The sequence below is a fragment of the Leopardus geoffroyi genome, chromosome A1 (genome assembly GCF_018350155.1).
Source record: "Leopardus geoffroyi isolate Oge1 chromosome A1, O.geoffroyi_Oge1_pat1.0, whole genome shotgun sequence".
Classification (NCBI taxonomy): Eukaryota; Metazoa; Chordata; class Mammalia; order Carnivora; family Felidae; genus Leopardus; species Leopardus geoffroyi.
In genome coordinates, this window is record NC_059326.1 from 81860623 (window position 1) to 81885021 (window position 24399).

Here is a 24399-nt window from a genome sequence, read left to right on the forward strand (position 1 = left end):
ACCTGAAGGGAACGCTAAGTGTCAGATCTTCGTGGTGTTGGTGATGGGACTCGGGAATCACGCGGGGCTCTCTCAGTTCCTCAGGGCGTTCACGGACTTCCTGGCGTTCATGGTTCTCTTCAACTACATCATCCCGGTGTCCATGTACGTCACGGTGGAAATGCAGAAGTTCCTGGGCTCGTACTTCATCACCTGGGATGAAGACATGTTTGATGAGGACACAGGCGAAGGGCCTCTGGTCAACACCTCAGACCTGAACGAAGAATTAGGACAGGTCAGTGTGTGCGGCGACCTCTTCCCCAACTTGTAGATGATCGTGCCCTCCGTGCTGTGTTCCCAGGCGTCTGGGGTGGGCGTGTTATCAGGACGGTTCCGATGAAAACTTTTCCATTTTAGTTCATCCTCACAGATGCATCCTGTAACTCATGAAACACGGCAGCAGAGTTGGTTTTTTAAACTTTATTTATATGACAGTTGATAGTGCTTTTGTGTAGACACTTAATGGGAAATTAGCTGTATTAGCTGTTTGATAAAAGCTCACCGTGCGGCCGCAGTGCTGCTCGTTCTGGCTTTTCATGCCGTGAAGGCAGGGAGACCGTGTTTCACAGGCAGTGCAGTCCGCTTTTCTGGGTGATTCCCTTTCCTCAGTCTGAAGATGAGCAAAGAGACACCTCCAAGTGTCCCTGGCTGGGTGGATTGCAGGGGTCTGACACCTCATTGCATACTGTTGGCCCGAGCTCTCCGTATCTGAGCTGCTTCGTCTGTGAAATGGGCCTGATACCTGCCCTGCCCAAGCGCAGGGCGGGCTGAATGGGTTGTCGGCCGGTGTGCATTGCAGCTCAGGGCTGCCCGGAAGAGGGGCAGAGCCCGTGCACGCCCATCCACCGGCCACACAGCTCAGCTCCATCGCTGTGCCCCAGCCTGACCCTCTCCTGGCTCTTACGTCTTGGGAAAGGGCATTTGGTAAATGGTGGTTCGTTCATCTTTGAAAAGAAAAAGGAAAAAAAACAGGAAGAAACTTGGAAGATTTTTGCAAAGAGGGCCGTTTTAGACTGGCAGCTGAAATCCACCCCCTACAGAACAGCAGTCTGTAGTAGATGCACAGACTCAGGTGGGGGCCTGCAGCGCTCCCCCCTTGGGTCAAGGGGGTCTGTTCCCGAGAGAGAACTTGCTTGTTGGTTGGTGAGCATGGCTCTCAGGGCATCGCTCCAGCGTGTGCCGCGGCCTCGGGCTGGACTCCGGTGTCACACAGCCACGTGGAGCCCCGGCCCGCTCACTCCGTGCCAGACCAGCTTTCCCTCTGCATGTTCACACCCTCGGTAACATTACCTGGTATATTTTGTGTGTTGCTAAGAAATTCTCAGAGGAAAGCATTTCTCTGTAACAAGAAAAATGTTGAGTTTACTACGGAGAACGTATCCTGCTCCAGCTGTCAGACAGCACAGGGGCCCCGGAGGTTTGTGGGAAAGCTTCAGGAGATGGGGCCTCCTGAAATAGTCATTATCATCGTTGGTACTCACTCTGAAAAACGTCAGATGTCGCTTACTTCCAGTAACACAGCCGCCCGTGCTCGTGAGCCCTCACAAGCGGGCGCCTTTCTGTCACTAGTTTTCCAGATTGTGGGGAGAGGCCTGGCAGAGTTTTGGGTGTTTGGATGGCAGGTGGTTTAAAAATAATTCAGGGGGGTACTGCTGTGTACTTACAGTTTACTTGAGTCAAGCACACAGGGGAAGGCATTTTCTGCGGTGGGATTAAGACACAAGAGAACATTTTGCTGAAAAAGGCACAGCATGAAACATGTAGCCGGTTCATTACCTGTCTCCTCTGCTTCCCGGGCTCCTGCGCTTTACTGCCCTTAAACCTGCCTCCCTTGCGCGTCCCGGGCAGTGAGCGGGGACTTGCTCCTCCAGCCAGCGGGGCTCGGACGGCGGGGATCCCCACGCTGTTCCACTGTCCAGAATTCCACGTCATTCCTGATGAACATGTACCCGAAATTGATCCAAGTTTAGGGCTTAAAACTGGGTGTAGTTTTGTGTCTGAAATTTGCTCTGTGCTTTTGTTTGAGTTCTGACTGGTGAACTGTCAGTGGTGTGGTGAGTTTTGACCTCCCAGACCTCAGAGTGAGCTCAGGTTCATTCTCTCTGCATCCTTGATTTTCTCATACCCCCGCCCCACATCTGTGCGTCCGAACAATGGGAGCCGAGCTGCACCCAGAGCTTCCCCCTCCAGACCCAGAGGAAGGTGCTCGCGCGGCTCCGACGGGACCGCTAGCCTTGGCGGGAGCTAGAGGAGGCTGGCTCGCCCGGCGCAGGGTCCAGCGGCTCTGGCAGGGTGGGGGGTGGAGCCCGGGAAGCCCCCTCCGGGTGGAAGCGGGGCTGCACCGGGGTCTGACCCGCGAGTGGCACCTTCTCTGTGCCCGAGGCCGCGGGCCCCTGGCCAGACCTGCCCAGTGCAGCCATGTGTCCACAGGTGGAGTACGTCTTCACGGATAAGACCGGCACGCTCACGGAGAACAACATGGAGTTCAAGGAGTGCTGCATTGAGGGCCACGTGTACGTGCCACACGCCGTCTGCAACGGGCAGGTGCTCCCCGACGCCTCCGGCATCGACATGATCGACTCCTCCCCGGGCGCCGGCGCCAGGGTAGGTGGGCACGCCCTGGCAGGTGCGCTCCCTCGGGGCCGTCCCCTCTGTCCTGCACAGGGTCCCGATCACAGGGTGGGCTGTGTCACCTCGTGCTCAGGTCCCCTAGTGACCAGCGTGGAGCCTGTGGGGCGCCGCCACTTCCACCAGCAAGTCCGGCAGGTCACGTCCGTGTGAGAAGCAGCTTTACACTGTGGACAGTCAGGCGAGTGGTGGGCTGAGGGCAGAGGGGCTCAGCGCACCAGGGGTGTGTGCTCACGCACGTGTGCATATTCACGCTCGAGCACATATACACACGTGCATGCACAGAGATGCACACACACAGACACATGCCCCCCCACGTACACGTGCGTTGCACGTGCATAGTACACACACCTTCATGTGTGCGCACGCACTAGGCTGAAGTGCACATACGTGCCCTTCATCTCAGATGTGCAGGTGTGTACATACACATGCATGTGCACACACCAGACTATGTCCCCCACGTGTGCTGCACGTACACACGTGTGCACACACAGACACGTGGCCTTCCTGCTCACACGTGCATAACATGTACATACACGCATGCACAGACATAACTTATGTGCACATACCCTCATACGTGTACACAAGCTACAGTCTAGCGCGCGCGCGCACACACACACACACACACACACACACACAATCTCACAGGCACACACGCACACATACCCATGTGCTGTGGCTCCAGATCTCCGCATCTCTAGGAGGTGTTGTGACCCTCACCGCGGTCACCGTGGTCAGTGAGGAGACCATTCCTGAAACCTTGGTGACTGCAGAGCTCTGTGCAGGGTCACACAGCTCACCTTAGTGGGCTGCACAGTGACGGCCTGTCGTGACCAAGTGCCCCCCCACCTCCTGCCACGTGTGCCTCTGACAGTTTCCACCTGGGGACTGCGGCTTCCCTGCAGAGTCTCAGAGGGAGGGCCCGGGGTCTGTGGTCATCGTGAGGTGTGCCACCGGCTCGGTGCTCTCTTGGCTCCCTTCTGCCTCAGCCGCACCCCAGGGCCCCCAGGAAGTGGTCGGGGATCCCCAGGGCACACAGGCTCGCAGAGGTTTGGCCCACCGAGTTCACCGCCTGCGACCTTGACCCCGTCTCCTCCCCTTCTTACTCAGAAGTGCTGGAGAATGAAGAGAAGCCACACACACCCCACCCTTAAGCACCAGAGGGGACACTAATCCCTCCGAACCCCTGAAGGGCGCCCACCCTGCTTCATTGTCGATTCACCATGTACTCTGAGCTGCATCGGCATAGACGTGTGGGGTCTTGTGCTGCACTTTGACAGGAGCGAGAAGAGCTGTTTTTCCGGGCCCTGTGCCTGTGCCACACCATCCAGGTGAAGGATGATGATGACGTGGATGGACCCAGGAAGTCACCAGATTCGGGGAAGTCCTGTGTGTACATCTCGTCCTCTCCCGACGAGGTGGCCCTAGTCGAAGGTATCCAGAGGTACGTGTCCGGCCATGGGCGGGTCTGGTGCCCGAGGTCCATGCTGTGCGATCCGCCCCAACCGCGGCTCGTACCGGCATGTCCCGACGTGGTCCCGTGCTGCGGAGGAAGGAGGCTAGACAGGCGGTGCCCTCACGCCCCAGTGCTCCCCATCTCTGTTGGTGGAGGACGGTCCCTTCTGCACACAGCCTGCTGCCGGCAGCCCCCCTGCTGCTGGTCGTTACCAGTGTCTTAGATGCATGGTTCCCCTTCTAACTTCTGTTGAAGATACAAACAGTCTTAGATGCATTTTATGGCCAGTCTTCTCTGTTCTAAAGAATTGGTGCCCAGGGATGTCAAGCAACTTGAGCAGTATCACACAGCATAGGGTGCGGGGCTGTCTTTATAGTTCACTTTGTCTGCTGTTGTGTGAGGTCTGTGTGCCTTCCACCACCCACACCCTCCTACTGGGAGTTCTAGCTGCCTCAGGACGTGGCCTTCCACAGATGGCATTCTGAGCAAACATGGGGAAGAATCCTTTATTCCAGAGCCACATCAGGGAGATGTTTCCCCAGTTCCCGCAGCCTACGGCTACTGAGTTAATGCCGGGGGCCCATCGTCCCTCTTCACTGCCAGTAACAAAAGGGCGTTGAACACTCTCATCTGCTTAGAACCTGTGCATTGTTGACTCATGCGTTTTTCTTTTCCTTTTTTAACTTTGTATCATTTATTTTGAGAGAGGGAGAGAGAGAGAGACAGTGCAAGTGGGGGAAGGGCACAGAGAGGGAGAGAGAGAAACCCAGGTTGATGCCACACTGTCAGTGCAGAGCCCGATGTGGGGCTTGGACTCAAAACCATGAGATCATGACCTGAGCAGAAACCAAGAGTCAGATGCTCAACCAACTGAACCACCCAGGCGCCCCAACTCATGCATTTTCCCTATGCAGTTTGAGTGGTGACTTCAGGCATGTAAGTTGTGTCAGCGGGACCCTGATCAAATGTGCAAATTCACACACGTGCAGAGGAGCTCTCTCCTTGGACACGAGGGCTCAGAAGGGAAAGCTTGTGCAGTCACGTTAGAAGTCAGGACGGGCTTTCCTGCCGGTCACTGTAGACACGCTGCTGGGGCGAGTGGACACCCTGTTCCCATGGTCCTGTGGTGCCCTGGCATTGTCGTGGCCACCGGCTGTGTTTGGGTGGCGGTTCCACGTCCCCATCTCTCAGCTCCTGGTGCACAGAAGCCACGGCCCTCTCTCTGCACCATAGCACCTGGCACACTGGTGGCTCTCAGGCTGGCAGAGGAGGTGTGTTACAGGTTACACACTCTGCGGGCTTGTTGACTGACTGCTTGCTCTGGGCTGTAGTTTCCTCATCAGTAAACTGAGAGGGTCATTCTGGAGACACCGTGTCCCGGGATCCTTGTGATTGTGACATGGCTGCCGTGGCTAAACAGCCCACTGATCAGTGGGCCGGTCCACACACCTGCTCCTGTCCTCCTGACACCCATTAACACCAGTACGAGGGCACGATAAGTCACAAGGCTGTTGGCTCTTGGAGAATTTCTTGAGATGGTGAATACGTCACTGTGATAACTTCCTAACTCTGCAATGCAGTTTACAATCTCTGTTTTGCCAGAAGTATTTCTTTCTTGAAAAGAACGCTTTCCCCAAACTTAAGTAACATGTAGAGGAGGAACCTGCGGACTCTGGCTAAGCTCCGCACTTGTGCGCTTCTTTGCAGACTCGGCTTCACGTACCTGCGGCTGAAGGAGAACTACATGGAGATACTGAACAGGGAGAACGGCGTGGAGAGGTGAGGGCCGCACGCTGGGGGGAAGGACTCCTCCACACGACGGCTTTCCCGGGGAAAACCCAGACCCTCTGTCCTCCCACGCCTGCCTCCCCTTCTTCTCCGGAGAACCCAGGACCGTCGCCCACTGGTGGGGAGGTTAGGAGTGGACGGCTAGAGTGGAGGCCAGCCAGTGCTGTGGCGTCCGGAGGGTCTGCCGTGAGCCACCTGACATCAGGCTTTAGCACGAGAGTGCCCTCAGCTTCTAACACATTCTGACACTCTCCCAGCCACTGTCTGCCTGCCTGCCTGCCTGTCTGCTACAGGGAGTGGCCACAGTGGTCCCGTGTTCACACAGCACCAGCCCCCAGGCTGTGGGACCCCGTGGCCTGCCGAAGACAGTCTGAGCAAGGACGCGGTGGGTGCTGGTGCTTCCCGTTCTGTCTTCAGTGACCACATGTGCTCAGGGTTGGTGGCCGTGTTCTGAGATGCCTTGTCCCAGAGACAGAGGGTGTGTCTTGAGTCTTGACTCGGGACTGCCGGTCTCCTTTATAAACACGAACGTGCGGTGATGGGCACGGGGAAGGACAGGTGGCAAAGAATGTGACACTGGGTGGTGACGGCCTCAGAATCCCCCGAATTTTAACGTTCCCTTGAGCAAAATAAACCCTCGGGTCAGCATAAGCAGTGTACCCCTGACCGCTCTGGGCTGGCCGCGGGTCCTGTGTTTGCACAGGGGGCTTGTGCCCGCAGCACTGGGGGCTCCCAGGGCCCTGCCTGCCGTCCTGGCTCCCTCCGAGGTGGCAGGTGGGCTTCCGCAGAGGGCTTCTCCTACAGCTTGCCCTCCCCACCGCCACAAGCTGCAGCTGGGGTCTCTGGACCCTGAGGAGTCTCCAGAGATGGTGTCTGGGGTTGCTGAATTACCTTTGGTATTTCAAATGCCAGCAGAGATCGTGGTCTTCTGATGATAAGACTACAAGCCAATTAAATATTGGTTTTCTTTGTTTTTTAAATGATTCTTATTAACTGAAAGGACCCTGGTTTATTGTCCTGGGTTGGAAGCTCTGATAGTGTCTGCGTGTCTGTGTTCAGAATCCAGGAAAGTGAATGTGCCTTTTGTTTGGGGAACAGACTCCTTGGGCACCTACACCTTGGGCTCAGGTTGGGGGGTCCCGTGCGTAGGTCCTGGTGGTGAGCACACGGGAGCCTGGCCTTGGGAGTGTTGTGCCAGCTGTGTGGAGCAGAGTCCCCCACTAGTGGGTCCCGACTCCGTGAAGGAGCGGCCTGGCCGGGAGGGACGGGGCAGGCGTATGGGGAGGGCTCTCTGGACGCGGCAGAGGACACCCCGGATGTCCTGCTGAGCAGAGGCATGTGATTATTTAGGCTCACAGGACTTATGGGGCAAGGTGCATGTCAAAACCAACTTTTAATCTCTTTTTCAGGTTTGAATTGCTGGAAATCTTGAGTTTTGACTCCGTAAGAAGGAGAATGAGTGTGATTGTCAGATCTGCTACAGGTAGAAATGTTTTTTTCTTCCATTTCCTCAACTGCACATCGTAGCGGGTTTATTCTGATGCTCACATCCTGTAGGAGCACGAGGACTTAAGCGTTCGTTCGTTCTCTTTAAAACAAAAAGTTGCCAAACCCACTGTAGGTCCCGTATCTCCTCACGCCCCCAGGTGCCTGGCCCTCCTCCTGGCACTCTGCTGGCACAGGAAAGCCTGATGTTTCCCCTTGACCAGCAAGTCCTACGGGGTCTCCTCTCCTTCCTGGCAGCCCCCTCACCGGCAGCCTGGGGTCTCCCACCTGCAGCCCCCACCTCCTGATCTGCGGCACATCAGTCCTAAAGGGCCCCGAGGGCACCTTGCTGGTGGCGCAGCCCCTCCTCCGGTGGCTAAGCCCTGGCTCCCGAGCTGCCTTCCCAGTTGTCAGCCCCCAGCCAACCCTGGACGTGCACATTTTCCACCTGGGGGCCCCTCCCCAGAGGCACCTTTCCCCCTGGGGGCCCCCTTGTTCACTTGCGCTTCTCTGAGGGCAGCCCCACGGCTGCCTTGCAGGAAGCCTTCCCTGGTTGCCTCTGTCGGGGGAGTTGTTGTCTTCTCACCAGCCAACTGTGAACATCCTGAAGACCGAACCCCTACTCACCTCAGCAGGGTATGCACTGCTGCCCTGCTCTCAACCACTCGGTAGACGCTGCTTAATTCAGTGCGCTCAACGCAATCGCAATTTCAGAATGGCCTCTTGTCAAAAGATGTAGGATCTTACTCCTTTTTGTAAAGGGTAAAACTAGGTGGTGCCAGGCTGCGTATCTCTTTGGAAAGTTGCCTGGTTAGCAGCGAAACACAGCCATGACCCTGGAACCAGACTCTGAGCCTGACACGCTGATCTGAAGGCACGTTGGGGAATTTTGTGTCAGCCAGTGTCCTGACGCTCACGGGAGGACCTCGTGTGGGGACTACCTCAACAGGACTGTTGTGACCGTCTTCTGATGGGACCGGCAATGACTAGTTTTCCTCCTTAGGCCACAAAGGACGGTGTGAGGTTGCCGGGACGCGTCTTTTGGCAGGACCCCACGAGTCGCCTCCCGGGGTGCTGGATGATGAGCCTGGGGAAGGCACTTGGCAGCTCTGGGCACTGTCCCTGCATGGTCCCCGTGCCCCTGAGCCAGTTGTCAACAAGGAGGACCGGCAGGGCTCCGCCAATGAGTCTTGGCACCAGCTGTCGTGGGGTGTGAATAACATGAGCACTATTCGTAATGTGTCAAAATGGATTTTGGCACTGGGGTCAGCAGGGTGTGGGAAGCACTCGCCCACAGCGTCGACAGACACGCTCAGGTGTGTGGGGCCTGTGGGGTGGGTGGCTCCCCCCAGCGGTTGGAGCACCTTCTCCAGGGCTGGAGCCTGTCCAAACACCCCAGAACAAAGGCGTGGGACTCTGGGACATGACATCCTCAGTCCTTCACCACGTGGTGTCCCCACGGGAATGTGAAGTGTCGCGGCTGAGTCCCACCTGGAAGGTGATTCGGGAGCCGCCAGGCATGACCTCGCTGCAGGAAGAGAAGCGTGACTTCTCACAGCTCCTGCCCCATCTGCACTTCTTCCTGAGCCACGTGCCCGTACGTGCTCCCGGCAGGTGCACTGTGGAGTCCTCGACAGCTGCCACCTCCCTTCAAAGGCACATCCCCAAAGCTCGGGGAGGAGCTGAGTCACATGAACAATTTTCGTCCGGGGCGTTCACTCCCCGACAACAGCCGCTTCCCTGGGACGACGTCTGCCTGTCCTCCAGGGTCCCCTGCGGGACTGCAGGCTCACAAGGACAGGCCACGTGCCATGTGCACCAGCCTCTGTGCCAACTTGCTTCAAGAGAAGTTTGAATAATTAAATGAACTGTTCTTTGGGTAGTAACGCATCCCTGGAGAGAACGCTAATTGCACTGGTTTTACAACCTAACGGGTTTGGGGGACCGTAGCCCCCCGGCCAGTTAACGGCGTGGGCTTCCTCCCGGGGCCATGGACATGCTCACTGTGCTGCGGGTGCCTCACTGTGCGTTCACCCTGCTGGGTTCTTCCTGCTCGTGGACAAACTTGCAAGAGCAGGATCCAGGGGTTGTTCCACGTGCTGCCTGCTCCTGCTTTTTTGCAGGTTAAAGTTTGATTCACACTCTGGTCATTTTCATGTCGGGGGCTGTTGGTAACCAAGCCCCGAGGCCAAACACATCCCTGGTGGAATGTATCGAGCGATTGACAAGTTAAGACAGTGGGAAATGTAAGCCACTCCCGAGCCAGTGCCTTGAGTCATCATGATTTTTCTAGAAAAAAGTGGGAACACATCATTATGTCGTCTCGACTAGCATTATTGCCGTGAACCATGTCTGACAACTTGCACGATTGGCTGGAAGTCATGTGTGGAGTCAGGAATGGGTTCTGCCCCCGGGCTGGTTGTGGGCCAGCCCAGGCCCCACTCTTCCCGGCTCGTGATAAGAACCCACACAGTTGGTGGGCGTGTCCTGGGGATCTGTCTCCCTGCCCCGTGTGGCCCTGCCCAGCTCCATGTGTCACCAGACACCATCTTTTCTGGCTGTAGGCTGACTTTAGCTTTAGTTTCAGGGCTTTGGTGAGCATAAATTGTGCTGTGTTTTAGGGGGGTTTTTAATGTTTATTTTTGAGAGAGAGAGAGAAAGCATGGGTGGGGGAGGGACAGAGAGAGAGGGAGACACAGAACCCAAAGCAGGCTGCAGGCGACGTGGGGCTTGAACCCACGAACCGTGAGATCGTGACCTGAGCTGGTCAGACACTCAACTGAGTGAGCCACCCAGACGCCCCTGAATTGTGCTATTTTACATGTTTTCGCTCTGTGTGCAGGAGGGAGTCCTCTCTGGCATCAAGGGGATGAACCTAGCTGGGCTCCGAATGCCACACTTGAGCTCAGGCACCCTCATCCAGGTTCCCGTGCTGTCCAGCCGAGCGGTCTCACTAGCCGTCGCCCCAGGGGTGTGCCCTCCCCACGGCCCTTTCTCAGCTGCCCCCCTAGGAGCAGTGGCCGCCCCTCCTGGTGCCTCTGGACTTGGTTTCCCCTGAGGGCCACCAGTGTCTAGGAATTCCGAGACCAGCCCCAGGCTAGGATGTCTGCGCTTCCTGTCTAAAGGCGGGTGACGGAGACCATACCAGTCACGGCCGCCGCTGCTGTCATGGACTGACCTCACGGTGTTTCAGGAGCCGCATGCAGACAAAGCTGGCCTAGCTGTGTGCTGCGTGGTTTTTCGGGCCAGGAGATTCGTGGCTGGAAAAGAAAGAGCCCCTGGGTGCCAGGGGCCTGTTGACCAGAGCGGCACTTCTGTGTTGTTGATGTCTTCATCTTGGCTGGAGAGCTTTTCTGCTTCCCTGGAAAAGGAAATCAGTTTATCTCAAGGGCAGGGAAGCATGTGTCTCAGCACCAGGGTGTGCACGGTGGGGACATTGATGTGTCGGGGGCATTTCACAACAGATGTCCCTGTGGTCTTGGTGACGTGAAGGACAGCAGGATGCCCACATGGCCAGGCCGAACCAGACAGAGGGCAGTGACAGTGGTGGCCCGTCCTGCCGGGAGGCGCAGAGGCCACGTTGTAGCGCGTGGCTTCAGCTTCCCCGACGGCGCGTGTTCACGGGTCTCGGGAAATCCCTACGATGTCTCAGCACTTGCGTCCCTATTTTTGTGTCTTAACAAAAGCAAATGTGAAAAAGGGTCTAGTCTTCTCTGCATTATGATTAAGCGTCTTTTTTTTTCTCATTTTGTAGGAGAAATCTATCTGTTTTGCAAAGGAGCAGACTCTTCAATATTTCCCCGCGTGATAGAAGGCAAAGTTGACCAGATCCGTTCCAGAGTGGAGCGCAACGCAGTGGTGAGCTGGTTGGAGGGCTGCACAGTTGTCCCACGCTGGGGGGGGAGGGGGGAGGCTGGCTGCCAGCGTCCTGTTCTGTCCCGCTTGTGCCTTCGACGGAGTAGAAACCTGGCGGTGCCGCTGACCTGGGTGCCCCTGGGTGCCCGCCACCACCACCCCCCACCCCTGGCACCCGACTGGGCAGGCTGCGGCTTGTTTTTGTTGTGAGGTGGGGCTAGCGGTGTCGGGGGGGTCAGAATTTAAGCACATCCGTGGTGACTATGTTGGGATCCTGAGGATTTCTGGTGATTCGCTTTAAAACTCATGCTGATACTTTCCCCTGTGGTTCTCCTGCGTGGTTCCCCCCGCGTCTCATTCTGAAGGGGGTCGCTCTGCCTGATCCCACTGCGCACAGCCCGCCCCACGGAGGACAGCAGTCCGAGCAGGAGCATGTGTGTCCTTGAGACCGCCTGCAAACCCTCAGCCAGGGCTTTGTCCCCACTGCTGCAATCCACAGAACATGACATGTAAGAATCGCTAAACCACGGAGTTTGGGCCCCGATAACCTTGGAGAACGTGTCCTGAGTCTTCAACGCCACCTCCACTTCACAAGTAACGTCATAAACGTTCCACGGTGCTCACGCAAGTGTCCACGTTTATCGAACTCGATGTCATAGCATCAGACATGTCTGACTGGGAGGTGCCTCTGTGCCCTGGGCATGCCCGCCTGGCTGAGCACTGCCGTCCGAGTGCGCAACCCCACCTTCAGGTTCCCGTGCAGGTGCCTCCTAACGCCTGCCGGCCGAGCAGGGCAACTACACCAACCATCAGGAATTTGGCGGTAAGCTGCAGGTTTGAGAAGGCTGAGCCGTGTCGCTGCCCAGAGGCGAGGATCCTGTTTGTGCTTCTGTCCAGCGCCCAAGGGCACATGTACGCCTGACTCTGGGGCGACGTGTGTTGGTACAGGTGTGCCGGTCACCCTGAGGGGCAGCGAGTCGCTTTGGCACCAAGTCTGAAGTGGCGGGAGGCCTTGTTCCCACGACAGATGGCCGGGACGCTGGCTGCGCTCCTGGGCACAGCCATCAAACAGGACTGGCTCTGCGCGCACAGTTTTCCCTGCACCCAGGATGCTGATTTGGTGGTACTCCCGCCCTTCTTGGGGTCCGCCGTCCAAGCCCCCCTTCTTTCAGGGGGAGGGGGCCCACAGGCCAGAACCCCGCGCACTCCACCGAAACAGCGTCTCGGTGCGCCTTGGAAACCCCTGACCTCAAGACAGCGGTTCCTTGTGGGAATCATTGTGGCCCCGGCTCCTCCCCCAAAGCGGTGCCCACAGCGTGGATGTCACAGTCCTTCCCTCATTAAGGTTGCGCCGGGCCACCTGCATCTCACGACCGCCTTCAGACGGTGCCGGACTCTCCCCCTGGGCGCGTCAGGACCGTGCTGTCTGTGCCCACAGACACCGTCCCTGGCAGCGCGGCAGGCATGGCTTCCCAACTTACCTCTCCACACACAGGCGGCTTCTCCCCATTTGGGGCCGTTGTGGAAGCAGCCGTGTTGTGTCTTGGGACGGATGCGTGTTCCCTGTCGCTCTGGAAGGCCGCTGTCCCCGTTTCTGTTCTCTGTATCTATCTCCTCTTCTGATGGCGTGGTCAGGCAGGCGGTCCCAACCTGCTCTGACACAGCGACCCTGTTTTGTGCTCAGGCTGCTCCAGGCACTTGGGTCTGTGGGTTCACGGGTTTCTTAATCAGGTTGGGGAATTTCCTAGCCAGTGCGTCTTCGGGTGTTTCTTCCGCCGCTGCCTTCCCAGGACTCCAGGTGGGACTCCCTGGCTGCTCCAGGGCTCCCCAGCTCTCTTCTTTTTAAACCATCTTCTCCCTCGTCGTGGGTAGTTTCTGTCATCCCGTCTTCGCACCCACTCACATCTCGAGCAGGGTTTCATCAGCCACCCTTCCTGCCCGGAGATTTCTCGGATGTCGGGCCTTTGTTCCGTGGGTGTCTGTGTGTAACTTGCTGCTGTCCGTTACATGGTCATAGTGGCTGTCTGACAGGCTTCTCCTAGTTCTGACCTTGCTGCCGGCTTGACTTCACCTCAGTTGAGTGCTTAATGTCCTCATTGTGGGTAGTGCTCCCTGCCCCTTTGCGTGTGCTGGTGGCCTTTGACGGGACCCGGCCTGAGGACGCTGCCTTGTTAGGTGCGGGGTTGCCCTGCGTTCCCTCCGGGCACGGATTTGTTCTGGAAGAGGCTCACCCTGTTCAGATGACGGCTTTAGCATGCGTCAGGTGCTGTCCTGTCCAGTGGTGCCCTGTGGACTGGGGTCTCCAGCCTGGCTTCTAGGACCGCTCTGCCCTTTGACCTGACCATTCGTTCCTGGCACTGGGGGTCCCCTCACATGCTCACAGGTCCTCTGCAGACTCAAGGGGCTGCCATGGTCACTGTCCCAGGAACCCCCCTACTGTCCAAGCCTGAGTGGAGGCACCTATAGGGCCACTGCATTTGTGACTCTACATTGAAATAATGTGGAGTCCCAGGGGGCCATGGAGACAGTGTGGAGGGTGCCCTGTGCCCTCCCCAGCGCCCCATTTCTTCGAATCTTCCCAAACTGGAGTGTGGTATTGGAGCCCGGGGACAGGCGTTGGTCCAAACCGTTGGTCCAAACCTGGCCCTACCAGGCCCAGATGCCCCTTCGCGGCCCCTTCCAGGCCCAGTCGCCCCTTCCCAGCCCCTTCCCGGCCCATCACTCCTTCTAGGCCCAGTCGCCCCTTCCCCGCCCCTTCCCGGGCCAGCCGCCCCTTCCCGGCCCCTTCCAGGCCCAGCTGCCCTTTCGAGGCCCCTTCCAGGCCCTGCCAACCTCGGTCTGTCTGCCATCTGCGGCTTTCATCATTAGGAGTGTGATGTAAATAGAACGGTACTGAGTGTGCCTTTCTGGTGTATCGGCACCTGGTCCCTGTGCGAGCCTAGCAGCGTCCACGGCACACAGGCACCACCTTCTAGTTCTAAAGTTGGAGGCCGTGAGGGTGGTTGCCTCCATTCTGCTGAGATGTGTGAATATGTGTCACCGGATGGACGCTCCTGTGCCGAATCCTTGCCTCTGGGGGTAAATCCCACTTGGTCCTGTGGCGTAGGCCTCTGGGTGTGCTCTTGGATTCATCTTGCTGGTACTTTGTGGAGGGTTTTTGGATTTGTGTTTGTAAGACGTGGTTCTTTAATTTTCTCGTAGTGCATCTGTCTGGCTTTGCTCGTATATCTGTGTTGTTTTGTAGTGTCCGGGGTGTCAGCAGCACTTAGCTGGAGGCCTCCGGAGAGGTATTCTACTCTGTCTCCACGACACCAGCACCGTATACTTTTACAAACAAACGTTTTATTCCTGGAATCTTCGGCCTACAGTTCACACTCACTGTTTGAAGAATTCTGGGGATGACAGAGGCTGACCGCTCCATGGGTGTGTCCTTCAGCCACGTTTGAAGGTCTTAGAGACTTGAGGCATTTCCTGGTGGTGATGGACAACTTGAGCTCATAATCTGGGAACTCTTTTAAAAAATCTTACACACCAGGATTCTGCCAGAATTTGGGCCGATTGTAGAAGGACTCTGGCTCTTTTTCTGGGATTAGGCAAGTCGGGGCTGAAAGAACAAGGAGGCAGACAGACCAACCAGAAGTCGTCCTCAGAGCATCAGGCAGACCTTCGTGAAGGTTCACTTCCTCTGGACGAGAAGGAAACAATGCTTGATGAGATCGGTGTGGCCCTTCAGGCACCGACTGAGCCTCGCTGGCTGCTGGCATGTGTTCTGTGTGGTGACACCCAGACTCACCATCACAGTAAACCCACTGTCTCAGATTCTGTTTCTCTGTCCTGTGGACCCATGAGGTTTGATAAATAACTGAGCATTTTTTCCTTCAGTGGGTGCTACGTCTGTGTCACAAACTCCCCTGTGTAAAAACTGTTGTTTTAGAAAAATCACTTGATATTTACAATAAAATTAAATTGCAAATCATGTTCTGAAAAAAGTTTAACTCTTCATTTGTCGAAATAAAAGAAGAAAGGCTTCTCTTCCCAGGGTGTGGGTGTGCCTGCTTCCCCTGCGTACGTTGAAGTTTTGTAACCTGTGATGATTGTCTGTGTTTAACAGGGATGCAATTTAGCTGTAAGTGACTGATCCCTTTGAGGGCTGGCTGATAGTTCTTCTAATTAGAGGGAGGGGGTACTGGGAGAGCTACTAGAAGACAGCGTTTCAGCAATAAAGGCTGCGTTGTATCCCACAGGAGGGACTTCGAACTCTGTGCGTTGCCTACAAAAGGCTGATCCCCGAAGAATATGAAGGTGTTTGCACACTGCTGCAGGCCGCGAAGGTGGCCCTTCAGGATCGTGAAAAGAAGTTGGCGGAGGCCTACGAGCAAATAGAGAAAGACCTCATTCTGCTTGGTGCCACGGCTGTTGAGGACAGGTAGTGGACACGCTGTGTCTTCAGGAGAAGGTGGCTGTGTGCTGTGGCATCAGGGCCCATGGACGCTCAGGGGACGGGCCACTGCACCTGATATCCTCACGGGGACATGTGTCCACATTGGGACAGGCAGGCCTTGGGGTGGTGTCACTGGGAGGTCGTGACTGGACCACGTTGTAATTACATGAATAAGGACCCTGAAAGTCACACTTGGCCTGAGGGACGAGTTGGCATTTTCACATGATGTCAGGGATAGTCAAGAGAGGGGGTCATTTTTAAATTATTCTGTAGAGTCCATCAGTAACTAATTCTCTTCCTAATTTGTCACTAGTCCTTTCCAAGTTCAAGTGACACATTTTAGATCTTAACGAACACAGTGTATTTGTCATTTCTCATTGAAGAAATTTAAAACAGTGGAGTAGAATATTGCAGAAACCACTACCAATAACTGGTGAGATTGCCAACCACATACTTTCCCGTACTCGGAAGGAAGGGCTTCTCAGCCGCCACCGCTCTGTGACGAGGCTGAGGCGAGCTCAGGCCTCACGCACGGACACATGGGCGTCTCTTGCTGTTGTGACTTGAGAGAGTAGCAGGAGAGGAAAAGAAAAAATACCTCATTTACAGGATGAAGCAGAAACTTTGCGGGCATTTCTTGGAAGTTTACGTCCCATAAAGTTTCAGAGTCTTTAAGGTATAAATGGACCCAAATTTAAGTCCTTACTGGAAACCTACAATTCCCAGTGTCTTTAACGAGCACTCGGTGACTTCCCAATCTTGACAGGGTGTTGGGGGATGTGTTTGGCTTTGATTTTGTGTCTGTAACTCCTTCCCTGACTCCGGCCAGACCAGGGCCTCAGGCACCAACACAGGAAACGTAGCTTGTGCTCAGGACCGGAGGTACAGGGAGAGGAGGGTCTGGATGGGGGAGCCGCGTCTGCAGACCGTCATGCGGGTCCAGGGAGCAGAGTAACTCTGTGGGGAGTCGGGACCTCGAAAACAGAGTAGATGCCCAGGGGCAGGTGGGCGCCAGTGGCTTTGAAGTGATGATATTCAGTTGCAAATCATTTCCCTAGAAACCCTGACCGACTATGCTGAAGACCAAAGAAATTAGAGATGTTTTCTCTTGTCTCTGGGCTGCTGAGGTTGGATGGGCTAGAGGCCTTAGCAGGGAAGCTTACCCCCGGTGTAATCGGGTCACTCCAGTTAGACTCCTGTCTGCCCTTTTCATCCAGTCCCGGACAGCGTCATGGCACACTACTTCATATGCCCGTCGAAAGCCCAGACTCTAAAATCTGGGAAGAATGGTGGGGCCCAGATAAGGCAGACGTGGCTTTGAAACCAGGCCTCCAGGCCCAGCAAGATCCTGACCGATGTGGTCAGAGCCATGCAACCTTGTACACATCGTGTAAACCCTGTGCGCTCTGGGTTTGCACGTAGAAGGGGGTTAATCATGGAGGATCCCCTGCTGGCATTGTCGGTATCACACATCGCTTAGAGGCTCCAGCATGACCAGTGGCAGAATTCCAAGTTCACCCCAAAGGAAAAGACCGTGACACTTACTGACCACCTCTTTTCCTGACCCCGTTTTTCCTGGTCAAGACTTTGTTGGTGGTTACGGTCCTTCTTGTAATTGATTAAGCCCTCTGTAAGCGGGAAGTCCCAGCTAGACAGTGCCGGCTTACCTGATGGGGATTGTGCACGACAGACGCTTAACTTGATACGCCATGGGTGTTTGTCTTGGGAGTTAGGAAGTGCTCTCCTGGCAAAAGATATCCGCTTATCTGGCCCTTCCTGGTAAGATGACAAGCTAGTGGCCTGATGCTTCTTAGTTTTGGGCCAACAAAGATAGCTTCACGGGTCGCAAGTCTGAAACTCTCGGCTTCGATTTGCCTTTGTCACACGCACAATTGCGGGTCTCATCTTTGCTCAGGCTCCAGGAGAAAGCCGCCGATACCATCGAGGCTCTGCAGAAGGCGGGGATCAAAGTCTGGGTCCTCACTGGGGACAAGATGGAGACGGCGGCCGCCACCTGCTACGCCTGCAAGCTGTTCAGGAGGAACACACAGCTGCTCGAGCTCACCACCAAGAAGATAGAGGAGCAGAGTCTGCACGACGTCCTGTTTGAGCTGAGCAAGACCGTCCTGCGCCACAGCGGGAGCTTAACCAGGGACAACTTCTCAGGGTAGGCAGTGCCCCGTCCCCTCCACCAGCAGGGCCCAGCTTCGGTGCCCCTGTGGACCGCATGGGTCTGTCCCTGGGCATCATCGCACGTTCGTGTGGTCACCATGAACAGCGGGATGAGGCCAAGGCTAGTTCTTCATAGCAGCTGTGACGTGTCTTTCTGCAGAAGAGGGGTGTGTGTGTGTGTGTGTGTGAGTGTGAGTGCGCATGAGTGCACATCTGTGTGTGTGTCTGTGTGTATCCATATCTGAGTGTGTGTGTGTGTCCATGTGTGTGTGTCTGTATATCTGTGTGTGTGTATCCATGTCTGGGTGTGTCTTTCTGTGTCCACGGGTGTGTCTATTTGTGTGTCTGTGAGTATGCGTCTGTGTGTATGTCTTTGTGTATCCATATCTGAGTGTGTCTGTGTACGTGTCCGTGAGTGTATGAGTGTGTGAGTGTGTGTGTGAATGTGTCTGAGAGTATGTCTCTGTGTGTATTTCCATGGCTGAGTGTGTCTCTCTGTGTCCACGGGTGTGTCTGTGTGTGTGTGTGTGTCTGTGAATGTGTGTGTGTTCACTTTGAAACTTCTGCTGAAGGGTGCAGAAGGGCCTGATTGTAAACCACTGGGGTGGGATGGTTCTCATCTGCCTGTAAGCCACTCGGGGGCTGTATTGTGGATTCCTCAGGGCATCTGCCAGAGCGAAGAGAGAAATGTTAATAATGCATGCTTGTTTGCTGAGAGAAAACAGTATATACCTGAGAGTTGTTTTTTCCAAGGAGGCTCAGCATTTTATTCACGTCTTAACCCACACTGTCCTTGCTGGTATCAGACCCATGATCTGCGGTCAGAGGGCATCCGAGTCCTGTTAGGTTGTCATTAACGTAGTAAAGCTCTCGTCACCTGCAAATGTTAAATGATTCAGAAGCAGAGCAAAGATGTTTCCCTCCACCTGGTCTGTGGGTCCCCCTCTGGGGGGAATGGGGGTGTTCTCGTAACGTGGAAACCTAGCAAAAGGACTCATTCTGACTGTGCTCCTCCCAAGCCCTGTCCTCCAGACGGGATGCCCATAGAGGTCAGCTGTGAGGCCACAGCCCCGCCGCCGTAGTGGGGCTTTGGGGATAAACACCGGCCTGTGCCGGCCACGAGATGTGCACTCTCCATCTGTTGTGGAAAAGTGCTGGAACAGGCATGTGAAACCACAGTGAGAACTCGTTGTTTGCTCTGCCTAGGGGGCGTGAGAATGTTTAATTTAAACCCAACTTTAAAATGTGCTCAAGGGCGTCATGTCTGGTACTCTAGAGGCTGCTGGTAAAACCGGATTACCACTTTCTTGATCCTTCGATCATCAGTTTATAACCTCTGTAGATATTCGGAAAACTGACGTAGTCTGGTAGAATCTACGGACCTAGCTACTGAGTCACGTCTCTGGTTTGTGTGATTAAACAGACTCTCGGCGGACATGCAGGACCACGGTCTCATCATTGATGGAGCCGCGCTGTCTCTGATCATGAAGCCCAGGGAGGACGGGAGCTGTGGGAACTACCGGGAGCTCTTCCTTGAGATCTGCCGGAACTGCAGTGCCGTGCTCTGCTGTCGCATGGCGCCCCTGCAGAAGGCCCAGGTGCGGCCCCAACAGCCGCTGGGGTGGGGGTCAGCGCCAGGAGCTGCTGGTTCCAGCCAGCTCTGATTTGTGATGGGGGGTGGGGTATCTTTTTTTAATGTTTACTTATTTTTGAGGGAGAGACAGAGAGAACACAAGCAGGGGAGGGCAGGGAGAGAGGGAGACACAGAATCCGAAGCAGGTTCCAGGCTCTGAGCTGTCAGCACAGAGCCCGACTCGGGGTTCAAACCCATAAACCACGAGATTGTGACCTGAGCTGAAGTCGGATGCTTAACCAACTGAGCCACCCAGGTGCCTCTATAGTATTATTGTACAACAAAAAATACACATTTTAGCCGAAAGTATTCCCTCCCCCACATTATTATTTAAAAAAAATTTTTAACATTCATTTATTTTTGAGAGAGCGTGAGCAGGGGAGGAGCAGAGGGAGAGGGAGACACAGAATCCGAACAGGCTCCACATGTTACTCCTTATCATTTTTGGTCTACTTGAACTGCTGCTCTGAGACACGTAAACGGAGAGAAAGATTACAGAAAAATGGCCTACGCGCTTAAAATTATTAATTGCATCGAATTGCGAGATTGGATTTGCACACACGACAACTTTGACAATGAAAATAGCATCAGAAGCAGCCTATCTGTGAGAAATCGATGCTGGATACCAGATAGCTTGGAACGGCTGTATCATCCGACAGGATGTAACCTTTAGGTTTTTCCTACAAGTTTATCGCATCCCATATGTTTAAAGCCGCACGTATAGCAGGAACCAGGAACTACTGGATTTACTTCCTGCTTCCGTCTTCAGCCTTTCCCACGTTACTTCCTCGTAACCCCACTTCAGCTGCCTTGTCTTTACTTAGTTCTGCCCAACACGAAAGGGATTTCATCCCCTGTGGAGAGAACGGATTGAACTACTCCGTGCACTCGAGCCAGATCGTCGCTTCCTTCTCCTTATGTAACTTTACATCTGCATTATTTCTGCCTAGTTAGTGAATAACCCACACAGAAAACAGAGAAGATAAATTCTGCCTCTGTTTGTTTTCCAGATTGTTAAATTAATCAAACTTTCAAAAGAGCACCCTATCACTTTAGCCATCGGAGACGGTGCCAATGACGTCAGCATGATCCTGGAGGCCCATGTGGGCATAGGTGAGCTGCCCGTGTGCCCCAGCCCTGTATGCCTGGCCGGTGAGGCAGGAGGGGCCAGAGGTGGGACCAGGGCTCAGGCACAGGGCACCGTGTGGTGCGGGGCGTCTCCTGGCCCGTGTTCGCTTGCACCTTGTTTCGCTCCACACTGTTTTCCGTCGCGGTGCTGAGACAGCGTTTTCTCTGGCAGGTGTCATTGGGAAGGAAGGCCGCCAGGCCGCAAGGAACAGTGACTATGCCATTCCGAAGTTTAAGCACTTGAAGAAGATGCTGCTTGTTCACGGGCATTTATATTACATCAGGATATCTGAGCTCGTGCAATACTTCTTCTACAAGGTAGGAAGGGCTCCCGTGCCGGGTCACCCACACGGGGCAGTGTGTGGCTGTCAGGTGCTGCAGGGACCACGGGGACGGTCTGACAGGGAGGCACTGACCCTGCTTCTAAGGAGGAAGCGGGCACTCGCCTGCGTGCACAGATCGAGCATGGAACCGATAACGTGCGCTTGTACGTGGTCACGAGGAGGACATCCTTGCACGAGTCCTCCGTCTTGTGCTTGGACTCGGCCCTGGTCATACTCACGCCCACGTTGCTTTCTCCTTCCTCTGCAACCAGTTTCCATTCACGTTTCTGTTAACAGAGGGACCAGAACGTGTGCTTTGTGCCCTGAAAATAAGAGTAGGCTTCAGAAGCCCTCACCCCTCTCGTGAGGGTACAGGGTGCCCTGGGTCACTGCCTGCAGGGAAGGTTCAGTACGTGGACGGCTTAGGAGGGAGAGCCTCTCATGGCTGCCACTGAACTAACCGGGATGTGGCTTCCCTTTCAGAACGTCTGCTTCATTTTCCCTCAGTTTTTATACCAGTTCTTCTGTGGGTTTTCACAACAGGTGAGTCCAACTGCCTGAGGTCAGATGGGCCGTACCTCCCTCCCCGTGGGGGTGGCTGCAGGGGTGAGCAGACTGTAGCAGGGGAGCAGGCCGCAGGGGAGGAATGGGCTACAGGGGGAGCAGGCCGCGGGGGGTGAGCAGTCCGCAGGGGTGGGCAGGCCGCAGTGGGAGCTGGTCAGCGGTGCAGCACCCTGTGGCGGGTTCAGGAGCCATGGTGGCCCAGAGGCTGTGCCAGCCTGCCAGTGATGTGCCCCACCCAAGCTCACCGTCCACAAAAGCCCTAACTTTCTGCCCTGAGAGGACACAGTCGGCATCTGAGACCCTCTCCCGGGTGCCCCACCATCGACATCTGCACACTAAGGTGTGCCGGCTGGAGGCCGTCTCGCCTGGCCAAGGAGAGCAGCGGCCTCTCGGCTACCCTCTTTCCATCACTTACTTGTTTCCAGCAGAGGGGCTGGGATGGGGAAGATTGAAGCTTGAAGATGGCCACCAAAATTGCCAACTTTTAAGCAACACCTTGCGGTGGCTGAGTGGGGTGGGTCCCGGTCAGTTCTGGGTCAGCCGTGGTTTTAACACGACAGTTGACATCAGGAAGGGTTGGCAAGCGTCCGGCTGTCTGTAGCTGCGGAAGCATGGCTCTGTGTGCATTCTAGAATGCTCGTGTCTCTGGGTGTTTGCAAATTGAAAAACCATCAGAAAAGTTTGTCGAGAGGCCCAGGGTGCTGTTCTCAGTGTGACTTTGTCCTTCCTGCAGACGTTGTATGACACTGCCTACCTGACCCTGTACAACATCAGCTTTACGTCCCTCCCGATTCTCCTGTACAGCCTGATGGAGCAGCACGTCAGCATAGACACGCTCAGGAGGGACCCTTCCCTGTACAGGTACAAGCCCCCGGGACAGGTGCCACACAGCACTTAGCCACCAGCAGCACCAGCCTCAGCAGCTACACTCGCTGCACCGGGAGCCCTGGCAAGAGAAAGTGACGTACCTGAAGTGGACGTGCTTCCGATTTAGGTAGAGGGTTCGTGGTGCGTTTGAAACATGCATAGTAAGTCAGTTTGTACCTCACCTGTTTCTCAGCAGTTCTGGAAGGAGCCGGGATGACTTCTTTCCCCTGGTGACCCCAGTGCGTTTATAGCCTAAATTATCCTTTAAAAAGCCATGTATGTTCTGGGGCATCTAGGTGGCTCAGTTAGTTAACTGTCTGACTTCAGCTCATGTCATAATCTTACAGTTCATGGGTTCGAGCCCCGCGTCGGGCTCTGTGCTGACAGCTCAGAGCCTAGAGCCTGCTTCGGATTCTGTGTCTCCCTCTTTCTCTGCCCCCCCCCCCCCCCCCCCCCGCTGATGCTCTGTCTCTCTCTGTCTCAAAAATAAATAATAACATTTTAAAAAATTATAAAAAAAAAAAAAAGAAACTAAAAAACAGGGGCACCTGGGAGGCTCAGTCGGTTGAGCATCTGACTTCGGCTCAGGTCATGATCTCACAGTCAGTGAGTTCGAGCTCCACGTTGGGCTCTGTGCTGACAGCTCAGAGCCTTGAGCCTGCTTCGGATTCTGTGTTTCTCTCTCTCTCTGCCCCTCCCCTGCTCATACTCTGTGTCTCTCTCAGAGATAAGCAAACATTAGAAAAAATTTTTTAAAAATCCAGGTATGTTCCCTTCAGCGAGATAAAAAGAAAAGTTAACAGATTTGATCTCACAGTGCTCTTTTTTGCTTAAAAACTATTTTTTAATAATAAGGAAAAGATGTTTTTCTTCTTTTTTGGAGCTGTACTCCAACATTGTTGGCAGACTCAGACTCAGACTGCACAGGGTGTCAGGCAGATGGGGAAAGACCTGCACAGGCGGGGCGACCACAGCCAGACCCGGACCCTGGCACTGGGCCCGCTACCCCATAACCCAGTTTCATAGCTCGGCTGAGCCCGCCGGCTGTGCAGCCTGGGACAGTCCGGTGACACAGGGGGGCCTTCTGGATAGATGGTCCCTACAGAGCCTGGGGGTGGCCCGGTCATTATGTGAGCCTGGTTCTCCTGAAACGCGTTCTCCTCTGTTTGCTCACACAGAGATATCGCCAAGAATGCACTCCTTCGCTGGCGCGTGTTCATTTATTGGACGTTCCTGGGAGTGTTTGATGCCCTGGTGTTTTTCTTTGGTGCTTACTTCATGTTTGAAAACACAACGGTGACCAGCAACGGGCAGGTGAGTGCAGAGCCGCATCTTGCTGGCTGCCGGGGACTCGGGTAGGCACGGGTCAGCATAGCCGGTGGGGCTCCTGGCATTCGGGCACCCCTCCACCAAGTCGCTCCAGGGTCGTGGCACGTCAGGCCATGCTGGGCTCTGTGGAGCGCTGCCCCTGTGGGAAGCCCCCTCCAAGATCAGACCCAGTGTAATCTGCACGTCCCATTAGCTGCGAATCCAGCGCTAATCCGGTCGTGCCGGCACCTCTTATTTCCTTTGGGGATTAATTCTGTAGCTGACACAGTGTAGTGTGTTTTCCCACATGCGCACCTAAGGACCTGTTCCCCTCGCGGTGAGGAGTTAGCGTTTTCTAGTGGCCGCTCGGCTCTGGGTGTTCGCATCATCTCTGGGGGTTGTTTTATTGGTATCTTTGCTTTTTTTCTTTCTGCCACTCGCTTCCCTCCCCACTCTCAGATAATGACCACCAACACACACATGGTAAGAAACTGTGGGTTTGTCTGTATGTTTTGGAGTGCGCTAAAAATAAAATATTTCTCGAAATATTTTGAAATGTGACTTCTTCTGTGTGCTTTGTCGGTAGAAATGGTGTTAGCTGCTGCTGGCTTCCAGTTCGGGGCTGGAGCCGCGTCAGGCCGGTGTGTCTGCATTTGGTCCTTTGTACGTGGTGTTTCCTCCCGGGTCGGTGGGGGAGAGGGGGGTCCGTGTC

At 55.1% G+C, this 24399-nt stretch overlaps 1 protein-coding gene and 1 long non-coding RNA gene across 3 annotated transcripts in view; both read left to right on the forward strand.

Moving 5' to 3' along the window:
* Nucleotides 1–24399, forward strand: part of ATP11A (ATPase phospholipid transporting 11A) — a 123158-nt gene that overhangs the window by 81080 nt on the left and 17679 nt on the right. For both annotated transcript variants that reach the window (XM_045482430.1, XM_045482431.1), the window contains exons 12-25: nt 77–274; nt 2470–2643; nt 3948–4111; nt 5831–5902; nt 7321–7394; nt 11151–11254; nt 15496–15677; nt 17608–17859; nt 19288–19462; nt 20508–20610; nt 20798–20943; nt 21432–21491; nt 22246–22373; nt 23558–23693. In XM_045482430.1, coding sequence (XP_045338386.1) covers nt 77–274; nt 2470–2643; nt 3948–4111; nt 5831–5902; nt 7321–7394; nt 11151–11254; nt 15496–15677; nt 17608–17859; nt 19288–19462; nt 20508–20610; nt 20798–20943; nt 21432–21491; nt 22246–22373; nt 23558–23693 — 1968 coding nt within the window. The remainder of the gene's footprint in view (nt 1–76; nt 275–2469; nt 2644–3947; nt 4112–5830; nt 5903–7320; nt 7395–11150; nt 11255–15495; nt 15678–17607; nt 17860–19287; nt 19463–20507; nt 20611–20797; nt 20944–21431; nt 21492–22245; nt 22374–23557; nt 23694–24399) is intronic.
* Nucleotides 13902–15240, forward strand: LOC123600142. Its single transcript, XR_006713524.1, has 2 exons — nt 13902–14390; nt 14496–15240. It is a non-coding gene; the product is annotated as an uncharacterized LOC123600142 (long non-coding RNA).